At 38.0% G+C, this 12,925-nt stretch overlaps 2 protein-coding genes across 13 annotated transcripts; one reads left to right on the forward strand and one right to left on the reverse strand.

Annotated features, from left to right (window-relative positions):
- Positions 1-347: 347 nt before the first annotated feature.
- Positions 348-6,904, reverse strand: LOC111270529 (STE20-related kinase adapter protein alpha). 9 transcript variants are annotated; one of them, XM_022850789.2, is made up of 7 exons: positions 6,772-6,904; positions 5,122-5,620; positions 4,780-4,956; positions 3,913-4,131; positions 3,396-3,726; positions 3,194-3,302; positions 348-2,777 (listed from the first exon to the last, which is right to left on the reverse strand). In XM_022850789.2, exons 2-7 carry the CDS (start codon positions 5,180-5,182, stop codon positions 2,649-2,651), a joined length of 1,026 nt encoding a protein of 341 aa, XP_022706524.1. In that variant the 5' UTR covers positions 5,183-5,620; positions 6,772-6,904; the 3' UTR covers positions 348-2,648. The 9 variants fall into 9 exon arrangements, with proteins under 9 accessions (XP_022706524.1, XP_022706522.1, XP_022706520.1 ...); XM_022850787.2 differs by having other exon boundaries at positions 5,122-5,811; positions 6,772-6,885; XM_022850785.2 differs by having other exon boundaries at positions 5,122-5,278; positions 6,772-6,844.
- Positions 6,708-10,781, forward strand: LOC111270530 (pre-mRNA-splicing factor SYF2). 4 transcript variants are annotated; one of them, XM_022850794.2, is made up of 5 exons: positions 6,708-6,842; positions 7,981-8,110; positions 8,648-8,776; positions 8,932-9,188; positions 10,260-10,781. In XM_022850794.2, exons 2-5 carry the CDS (start codon positions 7,994-7,996, stop codon positions 10,447-10,449), a joined length of 693 nt encoding a protein of 230 aa, XP_022706529.1. In that variant the 5' UTR covers positions 6,708-6,842; positions 7,981-7,993; the 3' UTR covers positions 10,450-10,781. The 4 variants fall into 4 exon arrangements, with proteins under 4 accessions (XP_022706529.1, XP_022706530.1, XP_086828644.1 ...); XM_022850795.2 differs by having other exon boundaries at positions 6,725-6,829; XM_086972518.1 differs by lacking the exon at positions 6,708-6,842 and adding an exon at positions 7,049-7,244.
- The last annotated feature ends 2,144 nt before the right edge of the window (positions 10,782-12,925 follow it).

Raw genomic sequence — 12,925 nt, forward strand, 5'->3', positions numbered from 1 at the left:
ATATTCTTTGCACGAATACCCTTTACACACACAATCTTGGGAGTGGGATAATCTTGAAAATGGCTAAATTTTGCTCACTGTGCTACGTTTAATTTGTTTGACGAGAAAATCTTATAACTGAAAAAACACCATTACATGCTACCATAGGTCCTAAGAATAGTTGTTAGCATAAATGATCATAACCGTTCTTAGATCCTATAGTATGAACGCACCACGATTTATACTACATAGTGGCAAATAAGCACGTACGAGCGGCCAAGTTATTTGTCATCGATGGCAAGTCTAATGGCTAACATATATGTCAAGTATAAAAAGCCACTACCTTTAGGATAACAAAACAATCAGGATTTACGGTGATTCTCCAATATTCGCAGGTTTATTTATTACACGAGTACCCATTCAACATAGTTCATTGCAATAATGGCATAAAAAATCATACACACATACAACGACACCAGTTTGCTCGTTTAATTGAAAAATTGGTGAAGCACCATGCTAAGTATCATCAAAACTCATTATGTAGTTTTTTTCTATCCTAAACTGTGACACGAAATAGTAAAGACGCTTTTACGTGTGGACCGCCAAATGCTTAGGAACCAATTTTGGCGGTATGTAGAATTTCCGGCCGAATGTGTCTGATGTACTATTCGCAGAGCTAATAATTTGTGTGTGATGATTGAACTTCGAAGAAAAGATTCTCTGACACGTCGAGGATACTTTAATCGTTGTATTTGGGCTCAATACTACCTTCTTGGTTGACCCTCAGAGCGAAATACCTCACAACTTCCGACTTGAGACTGTCTTTTTACACTACTGCGAAGTAAAGGGTGAGGTCATCGCTGTGTAGGTTCCACATACATACCTCAGGGTGTGTCTTTTTCTGTCCCTACTGTGATTTCCTTTCCTGTTGAAATGTTCACATTGTCAACACTAATTAAGGGCCCAAAAAGTAGCTAAACCGAAACTGTGTTTATAACATTTTTCAATATTGTAGTAACAAACATTATGTCATAGTATAATTTTAACTCTTGTTGTTATAAAGAGGTTTTTGAACATTGCTTATGCGATCATTGCAAAGTTATATTATTTGCTCTGCAAAATAATCTACACAGTAGCAATATTGAATTTCATTAAAAGAACGCGGTACATATGAGACCACACTGGGTTACAACATCGTTGATTATAAAAAAAACTCAAGGCCATCTATCGAAAGGCATTGCATCAGTAATTAAGTACTGTAGTGCATTGTAGGATTATTATGAGTTAAACAGCACTTATCTACTAAAAAACCTTGAACTATTGTCGATCTTTTTACTTCACTCAGATTCAAAGCTCGCTCAATTTTAGAGTCCATATGTCGACTACCAACCAATGACCCAATGTAAAAAAGCCCCCAAAGCAACAAATGTCAGTCATACAGTTCAAAGAAAGTGTCGACTCTCTACAACTAAGCTGTATTCAAAGATGGTTTTAAACTTGACGCTTAAGCTCCGATTCTTAACATTCATCTTCAGAAAAAGAACTCCCTAGAACAAACATTTTGCATCAAGACAATATAAAAACATATTTTTAAACACAATTAGTTTTCAACAATATGTTTATAAAATTTTTAGAGCTTGTTTTTACCTAACTAAAAGTCACTGCTTGTTACAGAAAAATGATTTCACACATATTATTTCCTAAACAAAGGCATATTCTACTACGCAACAAATGTTATATATAACAAAATGTATAAAAGACGAGTTCTATATTTTTTTTAATTGTGCTTGTCCATATTGACAAGAAATTGCGATAGTCAAGATGAACCCATATAACTCAACTTGATTAATTTTCCTCACATAAATAATGATCAGTTCTACATAGGATTAGTAGTTTCATAATATATTCTGCATCATTCATTTTACCAGTGGCCGCCAAATGCAATAGTAGACAAACACATACGTATATGTATTTGCCGCTAAATTGCTCGTATATTATATAGCGCTCTTCATCCGAGTATTTTCACATCATTCATACATACCTTCATTGTATTTTGGAAAACACTGATATCACAAACAAAGTAAAGACCACTCGTAATCGCCAGCCATAGTATCAAACATTCATTTAAACCAGTTTCTTTGTGGCTGTTGCAATCACTGCATTTGCCCCATCGCTTTGCAAGCGCATGACGTTTGGAAACTATTTTCTTATTTGAAACTTCCTGGATTTATATTGCAAAATTCCTACATCGATGTACCTCTTTCGTGCTATTTTCCGGTCGAGGTCGTTTCTTCTATACCCCTACAGGAAATTCTTTTCAGTGCTACTCTCTACAGCGGTCTCATACAGGAGTTTATGTTTGTATTCTATTTTCTGAGTTGTTTTCACCTATGTATTTATATTATTGTTCAGTTAATCTTAACTACTTGGACTTCCAGTGGCAAAGATTCTTTCATATAACGTTCCTTCTCTGCCCCCTTCATTTTTGAAAGATTCTCCTGTGCTCATACAAGAGCTATAGGATGCACGTTATTCAGTCATACATTGCATATAAAGCAAGTAATTTGAGTCATTCTCTGTTTGATACAGCTTTTTGCATCTTTTTTTATGTTTCGAATCGATATATTTGATACACTTTGTTTCATTCGCCTAAATGCAATTTTAGTGTGCTAGCTAGCCTCATCTTCTTCCCAACTCCATTTGATCGTTGAAACGGCAGTGGCGCCGTCGCCAGTGGAATTATTTTCTGACGAAAATAAAAACGGCTCACCCTCTCGTACCGGACTTTGCTGTTTCGCCTGATTTAAAATACGTAACGGACAAAAGAAAATTTGAAAGAGACATGCAACAACTATTAAGAACTTCATATTTATGCACACTTGCTTTAAAATGCGGAACAAACTGCCCTCTACAAAACTAAACAGTTGCTTTCTTGATCTAATCACATCCGCCAAATACGAAATTAAGTAGTCGCTTATTGTATATTTTCCGCTTAATATATGTGAGTTCAAAAATATAAGCCAGAATTTAAACATTATTTAAATTACGCTTAACTGTATACGAAAGCCATTTAGTCTAAACATATACTATTGGAGATTGCTTCAATGTTTAGGAGTTATTTTCCTCCTAGATCAAGGCCCGTAACTCTACGAGATAGGAGTAGATTCAGCATTCAGGGCTGATACAATAAGCTACACAAACGCATTTTCCATACCTCTTGTATACTTTTGATGTCTTTCGGTGGGGGAATAAACCGCCACAGCGACGAATACCGTTTCACTTGTTTAAGATATGGATGCCGTGAAAGCTGAACACAGTTCGGTCTGCAAATTTGTTTCATATTATTATTATTATTATGAGTCTTTGCAATTATCTCTCACCGTTAACTTTGTTCCAGTGCCCTTCGATCATCTTACCTGGCATCGGGATCGTAGTTCAAACATCGGTTGGTGAAATCTGTAAAAGACTCTTTGAAACGCTTGGAAGCGTTTAGCGATGGTACGATATCGCGCAGTTTAAACAAGAGAGCTTTCTCGGGTGGTAAACCGGCAAATGGAGCTCTTCCGTTGGCCAACTCAAGTGCTAAAATCCCCACGCTATATAGATCTGCAGCTCGTCCGTAACCGCGTAAATCTTGAGCTAGCACTTCTGGCGCCAGCCATGGTAGATTGTGCAGTGCATGTCGTGAAGGAAAGTCATGGCACCGCTCACCGCGATAACCCGATACGGCAATGCAGTGCCTCATACCTAGACAAGACAGGGTATAAACATCAAAAACGTCAATCAATTTTGGTATCAACTTTGCGTCTCATAACTTATCTCTTTATGACAAATGCTGTCACCAGTTTGAAGAATAAAGCTGAACGTTTACAGTCAGAAGGTCCTCATGACCACACCTCATGATTCTATCAAAGGAACCGTTCGTGCCCTTACCCGTAATGCATACGCGACCCCGGTCGTCACAGAGGAGGTGTGCCGCGCTGAGTGCTCGATGGACAAGTCCGCAGCTGTGCAAGTACGTCAGCCCAATCAGACATTCGCGAAGTGCGAAGGCTACTGCATGTTCGGGCAATCCAGTGGGAAAACCACCTTCCAGCAAGCGGAATAATGAAAGTGATGAGCACAGACGCTGGACGAGAACAAGATGGTGATCTACGATCGATTCAATAAATAAGAACAGCCGCATTTCAACACAGGTTATTAATTTCTATTTATTATAAGTACATGTTAGCTTGGATATATATCCGATAGTGTACCGGCTGCATAGTAACCACGCTGTTAGTAACGGTCTGCGATTGTAGAACCATTGAAAGTATTTTTCTTTTTTCTTGCTATCTCATCAAAAAAAAAGAATCATTTCATTTATTTTCGAACTTTGATATTCCTATGTCGTTGAAACAAAATAGCATGGTAAACGCATGCTAGCTCCGTCTTCCGGGTGATTGTGTGATTATATAGTTTTCGTTCAGTAAACATAGATATAAAACTTGAATCAGTATGTAATCAATGTCTCACTTTTCTTTGTTGGTTTCGATTTCTATGACTTTTTGAAGATGATGCGATCATAAAGTTCTATAGGTTTGACTACGGGTGACTACACTGTATGCCTATCTACGTGAACGACCATCTTGGTTACTTACTATTTGAAATTATACTTCAGTTGTACACGAGAACAAAGTCTTCAGGGCTCATTGAATAGACGCTGTTTTACATCGGTTCTTAATAACACACGCAGGGAAAGAAGCAACATACCAAATTACTCTAAGGTAATAATGAGTATAAGAGATATTTGTAACTTACCATGTACAAAAACGCGCAGAATTCTCGCAACATGAGCATGCTTCAGGGAGCATAGAATACGCACTTCTTTCTCAGCTTCTTCGAGTTCCCATGGAAGTTCTAAGTCAACAATTTTTAATGCGACTGCGCGTCCGTTTTCGAGTGCCGAGTACACTCGGGACCCCTGAGATCCCCAGTCTAAAGGAGATAATTAACCGAAATTTTAATTTGACCAAGTTTAGTAAAGCGTGAGTGAAAATTGCCAATGATTTTGTCTTGTATGTTTGAAAGTAACGCATACACATTCATACAAGTGCTGAAATATACAAAAGTAATAGAAATACACATTCAAACCGTACTCACCTAAAAAGCGAAGATTTCCAAATGTCCCTGAAGGGATCATGCCCGAATCATCAAGCAGCATCTCGATTTCGTTTTGTTCCTTTACAGATTTAGTGTCCAGTTCGTCTTCGAGAATTTGACACGGTTGCTTCCTTTTTCTTTTTCTTACCCCTGAAGTCTACTCTCATCGATTGGGTCCTCAGCAATCACCAACGCCGAAAGTTATTACCGTTACGGAATTCAACGTATAGTACCCGCCGGGTAGACAACCGGTATCACAATTGACGGTGATGTTGTTGTCCGCAAGGCGACACCACGGACATCGTCCGGCCCCGGTGTGGTGCCATGCGCGTAGATATACGATATAGAACGTAGATATTCGATTGTATATAGTAGCACTCACTCAGCAGAACTTCTAACAGCAATGAATCCTAGCATCGTGTTCGATTATACCAGCATTCGTCAGTCACACCCCAGTTTTGTTCCTGCTGTTGTTCGCTGTCGTAAATATTGTCGATTACTGAATAAAACCGTGGCGAACTTTAGCTTCTTTATACCGATGATTGTTCCAACGTCTACAACAATTGTTGCCGGCCGAGCGTAAAGCGCCGTGACCGAATCGATCACGTTATCACTCAGTAACGTGAACGTTGCTCCCCTTTAGGTTGACTCAGATTGCTAAATCGGAATTCTCCCGTTGCGACTATAACGCTTCTCATTCAATTGGAAGTTCACGGAAACGATATGATGTTTTGATCATAACCAGTGAAACCCGTAAAAGCACACTTAATTAAATATAGTAATTTCCTATATAGGCCAGTGTTTAATCATCTATTTGTGTAGTATCAAACTGCTTCCTACGGAACCAATCTCTGCAGCATCGTCGTTCGTCCAAGCATACAAGCCAGATCTGATTAGCCAGAGAGCCAACTGAAGTTAGTATTTCACACTCGAACTATCGCAAGATTGCATCTCGATTTGTACCTCACGCACATCTGTTTCTTATCAATAACTGAGATTAAGCTAACAATATAGAATTGAAATCAGATCCGATTGTCGTTATTCTTTTAGCTGTGATTATTTATCTTGTTTTGTTACTTTGCGACGTTTTTCAACAAACAAGCATCAACTGATTACATCCTATTTACTCTTCTGATATTATCAACACTCTCCCATAAAATCAGCGCTAAATTCGTATCGATTTAAAACGGTCTTTTTTGCTGTTTGGCTAGATACTCACGCATTTATAAACATTTTACCTTATACCATACAATATGCTCTATTTGAAAGGAATACGTCAGTTGATTAGCATGTCCTAGAAATCCTTTTAATCTTTGTTATTTTGGTTCTATGTTTTCTAGTGCTAATGTTATTGAGTTGTTCTGTTGTTGTCGGGGTTGTCTACCTAAAGTTTTTCTCCTTCTCCACCGTCCGTAAAGACTCCACTTCAGTCCAGTCCGCACAACACAAAGTTCACGCAGCCGCTTGACTGAAGAAATAGTTCAAAATGAGGGGAGAGAGGCGGCCACGGCGAAATATGGCGGAAGGATTGTCCGGCTATTTCTATCATACTTGTGTATCTATTGACATATGAATGTACGTGTGTGGGTCTTTCTGCCTACATGTGAAACACACATTTACTCTAAAAACAAAACAAAAAGAACGACTCACCCAGCGATCTAAAAGCAGTTGTTTCCACCCATTGACGAGACCGAAGTTCATCATATTGGTTAGTTAGTTAGGTAAGGCACTTGAATGATTTGCTCACCAGATGTGAATGCAAACCTATGTTCGGCAAAACATGGGATTGCAATTTTCATTGATTGTCTGCGCAACCTACGGCGTAGACACTACGGTGAAGGTGTTTAGAATTTTATCTCCGGTTGTAATATACCTTTGACAGGGTTGTTGTTTACCGTTGTTTGCTTTGCATATCGAACGCACAAAAATATTCTGTCATCTTGAACGAGGCGTTGTTTAAGAACAGTCTAATTTTTATTGTATGCTAGACGAAATCATTTCTATATCCTGTGTGATTATGTTTGTGTGCGTGTTTATATATTCGAAGGCATAATACTAGTGACAAGGTCCGAAAGTGAGGGTAGAACAATTGTGAACGATCCTCCTGGCAGCATCCGTAGAAAGTGAGTAGTTTAAACTTATCGTGGTTTAGAATCGTTGGCGCAATCCAATGTCGTTTCACTAGACGACATTAGATACAGATGACTTAACAGTTATAATACTTGATGTCTGAGATACCAATTTTTATAGTGTATATCTAAAAATGTATAGCGCTAAATTCCAGCTCGGTCTATAGACCTGTTATCAAATCTGAGAATACGCGTAGTTTTGCGAGGGTAGAACAAGTGTAGAAAATAAGGTAGAAGAAGTTCGTAAGTAATGCTTTTGAAACCCCAGATAGTAAAATGGTACATGGACTAGAAAATTCAGATGGACTAGAATGCTTTGCACAGTTCAAGCCAAGTTCCGGAACGATAAATTCGCCTGCTTTTATCAGTCTACATTTTCTTCATGTTCGCTGTACCTCACCTCATGTCTAAATCAGATCGGATCTTGCGACTCAAGGCTACTGAGAAGTACACGGTAGCGCTTCAGCTTAGGGTTAGTTAATTTCGCCTGATCTTAAATTTTGTTTTATTTCGAAACGTCAATTCGTATGTGCTACCTATGATAACTTTACAGCAGCTAAAGTTTAAGGTAGCAGATCTCGTGTTTTTTCTTAACAAATAGACAGTCAGAGGTACTGAACATATGTAAAGTTGATATGTTTCACCATAAAGCAAACATGGCCTAATTCTCACTAAGTATGTTTAGGTCTACATGTATCAACATATATCTCTTTAATCTTGTTATTTCCAGAAATCCTTTGAGAATGTCGCAGTCGGACCTATCCGGGTCGGAGGCGGTAGCTGCACGAATGCAGGACCGGATGGAGAGACTTCGCGCTCTGCACATGAGAAAGACTGAAGCTTCCAGACTTAATCATCAGGTAAATGACATTACAATTATCTAAGAGCTTTTGAGGTACAGATATAACTAGATTTTACGTGCGAGTTTTTCGCCGCGTTCATTGTAGCCTTTTTATGTTTCGCGTACTGCCCAGCGGTCAAGGGAACGAAACTTAGCCAGGGCATATTATCTGCTACACATCAATGCAAAGCCTGTATTTCAAGTAGCGAGTAGTTATAAAGCAGCTCACATTACTAATGCACCCACATAGAATTCTAGTTACTTATTAATTGTTTATTCTGAGTAGACCATCTGCGAAATATGTGACTCCAAGCTTAAATGTTAAACGCAGGAAATGTGTCTTAGTAGATGTATGAATCTTTTGAATACTTTGAGTTCGAAGTATTTTGAGAACAGGTACTCGTTTTGCTACAGCGTTTGGTACATGCTTCCTTAGTTTATAAAAAAGACAGTTTGTCTTGTAACCTGCAAATATAGCCTGCATTCTAATGTTCGAAACACTTTTATGGCAATCAGTATAATTTGGTTTGCGCTTGTTGACTATTTGTTTCTATAGGAGGTCATTGAGGAGGACCGTCGATCAAAGTTGCCCAAAAACTTTGAAGAGAAGCAGTATTGGGCACAGTATAAACTTGATGAGGAGCAACGGGCTCAAGCAGCTACCGCAAGAGGAGGCGATTATGACGTGTGTTAACAATCGCATGCATGCGATATTTATATCTTTAAAGCTTACATGAGGCCTAAATTTTGGAAATTCAAAATAGTCAATTTGAAATTAATAAATCAAGGTGACAATTTTCACATGTCCTACTGATTCTGTTCGAATTGTTTTGCTTGTAGATTGAAAAGCTACGTAACATTTCAGCTGAGGATGCTGATCGCATGGAGCGAGCTAGGAAACGTAAACAAAACCACGACAAAGGATTCTCGTCGTTTGAAGCTGCGACTGCTCGACAGTACCATTCGCTTGTTGATCAAATTCGACCAGACATGGAAGACTACGAGGCCAAAAAACAGAAAATGGGATCGAATTTTTTCCCTACTTCGAATACAGTTATTCACGGAACCCATCAGGACTCACCGGAAGCTCTTGAGCGGTACGAATATTATTAATATGAAGCTGATCGACTCCTAAGCAAATACACCGTATGGGCACTGCACAATTTAACTTCGAAATACATTCGTCCAAGGGACAAACCTGCAAAGGTCAAATAAATCCTTTCTAGATTTAATTATCAAAAAGGTAATGAAGATGCAAGATACATAGGATAGAGCAGAACATAATCAGGTTGGATGTTTGTCATGGTATGGGATTGTCAATAGTTTTTTTCTTCTCGTACTGTATGCAACAATCAGCTACTATCCATTACCTTCAGGCTGGGTAAAACCTATTGTGATTATAAATGTCCTTGGTTGTCTGAAATAAGCGATTTGCTGCATTGCAGCGTCGTATATATAAAAAAAAAAAAAAATAGAAGTAGCTTACTGCAAGGATCCGAAAAATAATTCCGAAAGCATAAATGTCCATCCTTGACGATTCTGGTGGTTTAATGTGAACCTCGACGGCTAAGTTTAACGTCACTGTGAATAAAATGGCTCGAATTGTTTATGCGGTACATGTGTTACGCCAAAAATTAAGAAATAGTCCCTCTGAGGACTATAAACCCAATAATGTCATTTATGATTGGGTTTTCTTAATCATGGAGTAGCAGCAACTTCCGTTTCTTCAGCATGAGCTGTGTTCTATGAGGGACATAATTACTTACTAGAAAGACGTATCCGTTGTGAAAGGTTATCTGGATGTTCTAAAAACTATGGTGAGACCGTGAATAACTACCGTAAGCTATATAGGTCTTTTCGTAAATAGGCGCATCTACTTATACGATTAGCGCAGGCCTGCATATAGGCAAATGCTAATTGCATCAAACTGCAAAGGGATGTGTATATATAGCTGTACGTAAAAATACTTTCTCCTTTTAATTATCATGGAGCGCATAAAAGAGACATCAGTTCTGTTTAAATTTATCTCGAACGCTTTTCGGTTAATTCTTTATGCTGCCTCACGCTGCAGTATCAGAGGGCAATTAAGCATTCGAAGATATTTATCATAGTTAAGATAGAGTTAACCGTAATTCTCATTTACTTGCATTTATTCGTCCTTGCAACAGGTTGTCTAAAGTAACTCATCAAGTAGTAGCAAAGAGGGAAAAATTTTCAAGGAGACGTCGATTCGATCCTGACGCTGATGTAGATTTCATCAACGAGAGGAACCAGCGATTCAACAAGAAACTCGAACGATTCTACAGTGAATATACGAAGGAGACGAAACTCAATCTGGAAAGAGGCACTGCGCTCTAGTTCGTAGAAATAAGTAATTTCATGTCACCTATGTGAACGTGCTGGGTTACATGAGGTTTGATTCAAAGGATTATTTCTATATTTTTTATAATAAATATTAACGAAGATCCGTGCGGCATGTATCTAATTTGACTTTAGGCTACACGGCTAGTTTGACAAATGGAGTATGGTCCACGTCGTTCATTCGACAAAGTTCGATTGAAAACGTCAGCTTCATCAAAATTTAATGAGCATTCGTTGTCGTAACGATGCCAAGAGCCCTTGTGTTATACATATCTGAAAATGCCCTGTATACAGTTAAAAATAAATGTACAGTATGTCATTGACATGAATTACAGCGTTGCCATTTCTTGTAAGTTCGGATTTAGTTCTTAAAGGTGGACGGAATGCTCCATCCACTAATTCGTAAAGTTTCGTTTAATGCTTGATCATGATGTTGCTTCAATCACAAGTCATGTTCGATGCATTTGCCAACCAATTAGTTGAGGCGATTGCCCATATGTGTGGAACGTAACCTTCATGCTTATATATGTTTAATATTAATAATATAAGTCTCCGACCATTGAAAGCCGGCTGTATCAGAGTTGATGCAGAAGCATTCAATGTATCTATTACCTGCGTCTTTTATCTTCCGCAACCTTCATCGATAACCACAGTTTTGCTGAGTGAAAACACATGGAGAACGTTTTTTTGTTTATTTTGATATAGAGGCTTTATTATTAAATAAATAGCAGATTATTCTCCTGTAACTCATTCTTCATTCCTTCATTGAAAATCGTGGTTAACAACGAAGCACCGCGGTGGTACCACGCACGGTAGGATACCAACCACACTCCACACATGCAACCAGCTGCAGTAATAGCAAGCTCATCATAGAATTGTTTTTATTTTTCTAAACATCATTGAGGTTTTCATCATCATCATCACCATCTTCGATCGGCGTCTTCTACTACTCAATCATTCTACCATACGGGCACTAATAATGTTGCAATCATACGCTGGGTTGCTCAGTTCATGTCGCTGTATTCTATTCCTGCCAAGAATATTTCGCCATACCTAACAGCCCGAAGACGTAGCCTCTAATTGGTCTAGCTCACATGGTTTCTCTTTCGCGCCTGGTTATTCTGCTACTCTATCCATCCACGTTTCCATAAAATTGAATATTTCGCTCGTTGATGGATGTTTCTTGCTCTGCATTTTTTCTGTTCCGGTGGTGATAATGACGATGATGATTACTCTGTTGCATATTCGCATTTGGTTTGCTCCTGTTGCATTGCTGTTGTGTATTGGTTGTTAATGTATTTGTTTACTTAAGGTTTTTATTACCTCACTTAATTAAATAGGATGCACCACAACATTTGTCAGTCTTCCTAACTTTTGATATTAATATAATATCTTATTATTACTATTAATATTGTTAATTATATTTATAACAGATTCGTTATACATTTCTTCCTTTGTATCGTATCCGTTCGTTTTATCCATGCTGCCGATATTGTTTTCTGTATTGGAGGAAGCAGCATCCTCCATCAAATAATTACTGTTACAATCATCTCAATCGTAATGCTCTATGATTTCACTTTTTGTGGTTATTGTTATTATTACTATTTTTGTAGCACTATAGGACAGTTATGATGAGTCGTGTTCAGCTCTATCGAGCTCTCTCGATTTGATATAATTGTAATATTGTGAAATTATTAATTAACGTAGTATTACTATCCAGCCTTCTACCTTATCTTGTCAACACTATCCTCATTATTCTATTTATCGTTATCCATCATTTTTTCTATAATCATCCTTTGCCTAGCTCTATCACCATCAAACACATAATCAGTTAACGCGTAACATTCATATCCTAAGTAAATTCCTTTTTGTTCCTCCCAACACTCAGACTCATACAGACGCACTTAAATGGAAGGTACTGATCATAGCAGACGAAGAGAAGATGATTAATGATTTATAATAACAAACGTACTGAAAATCACTGCACAGCACAGGTATCGTTAATCAATCAATAACGGATGCCGCCGCTGCCCTTCTGGTTATTATTAATTACTGTTCGTCATACCGTAGTGATTTTTAGTATAAAGCGCACGCACTTGCGATTCATTTTGATAACAAAATACAAAACACGTTGATTGCCTAGAAATGTATGATAAAATATCAAGCCAAGAACAGATGGTTGGGCGTACAACTCACTTATACATAGAAACATAGGTAATATCAGTGTTAGTCGGGTAGAATTATTCATTTTTGGTAGTTACTATCATCAGGTCATTATTATTATGATTGTTGGATCTTTAACGTCGGCAACGGGTTGGAGCGGTGGCGGAAACACCACGTACTACAGGAGGAAGAGCGAAACGGAGCTGTGTATGTGTAATATATATATATGTCTTACTGCGTTTGATTTGTTAAAATCAATTTGTCTTATGTTATTATTATTAATATTATTAGTATTACTTAGTACTATTTA

The sequence above is a fragment of the Varroa jacobsoni genome, unplaced genomic scaffold, assembly GCF_002532875.2.
Source record: "Varroa jacobsoni isolate VJ856 unplaced genomic scaffold, vjacob_1.0 scaffold_1486, whole genome shotgun sequence".
NCBI lineage: Eukaryota > Metazoa > Arthropoda > Arachnida > Mesostigmata > Varroidae > Varroa > Varroa jacobsoni.

Excerpts from the sequence above, each read along its gene's own strand:
- LOC111270530 (XM_022850794.2), top strand. The coding sequence starts at position 7,994 with ATGTCGCAGTCGGACCTATCCGGGTCGGAGGCGGTAGCTGCACGAATG. Across the intron at positions 8,111-8,647 it reads CTTCCAGACTTAATCATCAG|GAGGTCATTGAGGAGGACCG; the intron begins GTAAATGACATT and ends TTGTTTCTATAG. Across the intron at positions 8,777-8,931 it reads CAAGAGGAGGCGATTATGAC|ATTGAAAAGCTACGTAACAT; the intron begins GTGTGTTAACAA and ends TTTTGCTTGTAG.
- LOC111270529 (XM_022850785.2), bottom strand. The coding sequence starts at position 6,825 with ATGATGAACTTCGGTCTCGTCAATGGGTGGAAACAACTGCTTTTAGAT. Across the intron at positions 4,957-5,121 it reads TGGAAATCTTCGCTTTTTAG|ACTGGGGATCTCAGGGGTCC; the intron begins GTGAGTACGGTT and ends TATCTCCTTTAG. Across the intron at positions 3,303-3,395 it reads AACTACGATCCCGATGCCAG|ACCGAACTGTGTTCAGCTTT; the intron begins GTAAGATGATCG and ends ACAAATTTGCAG.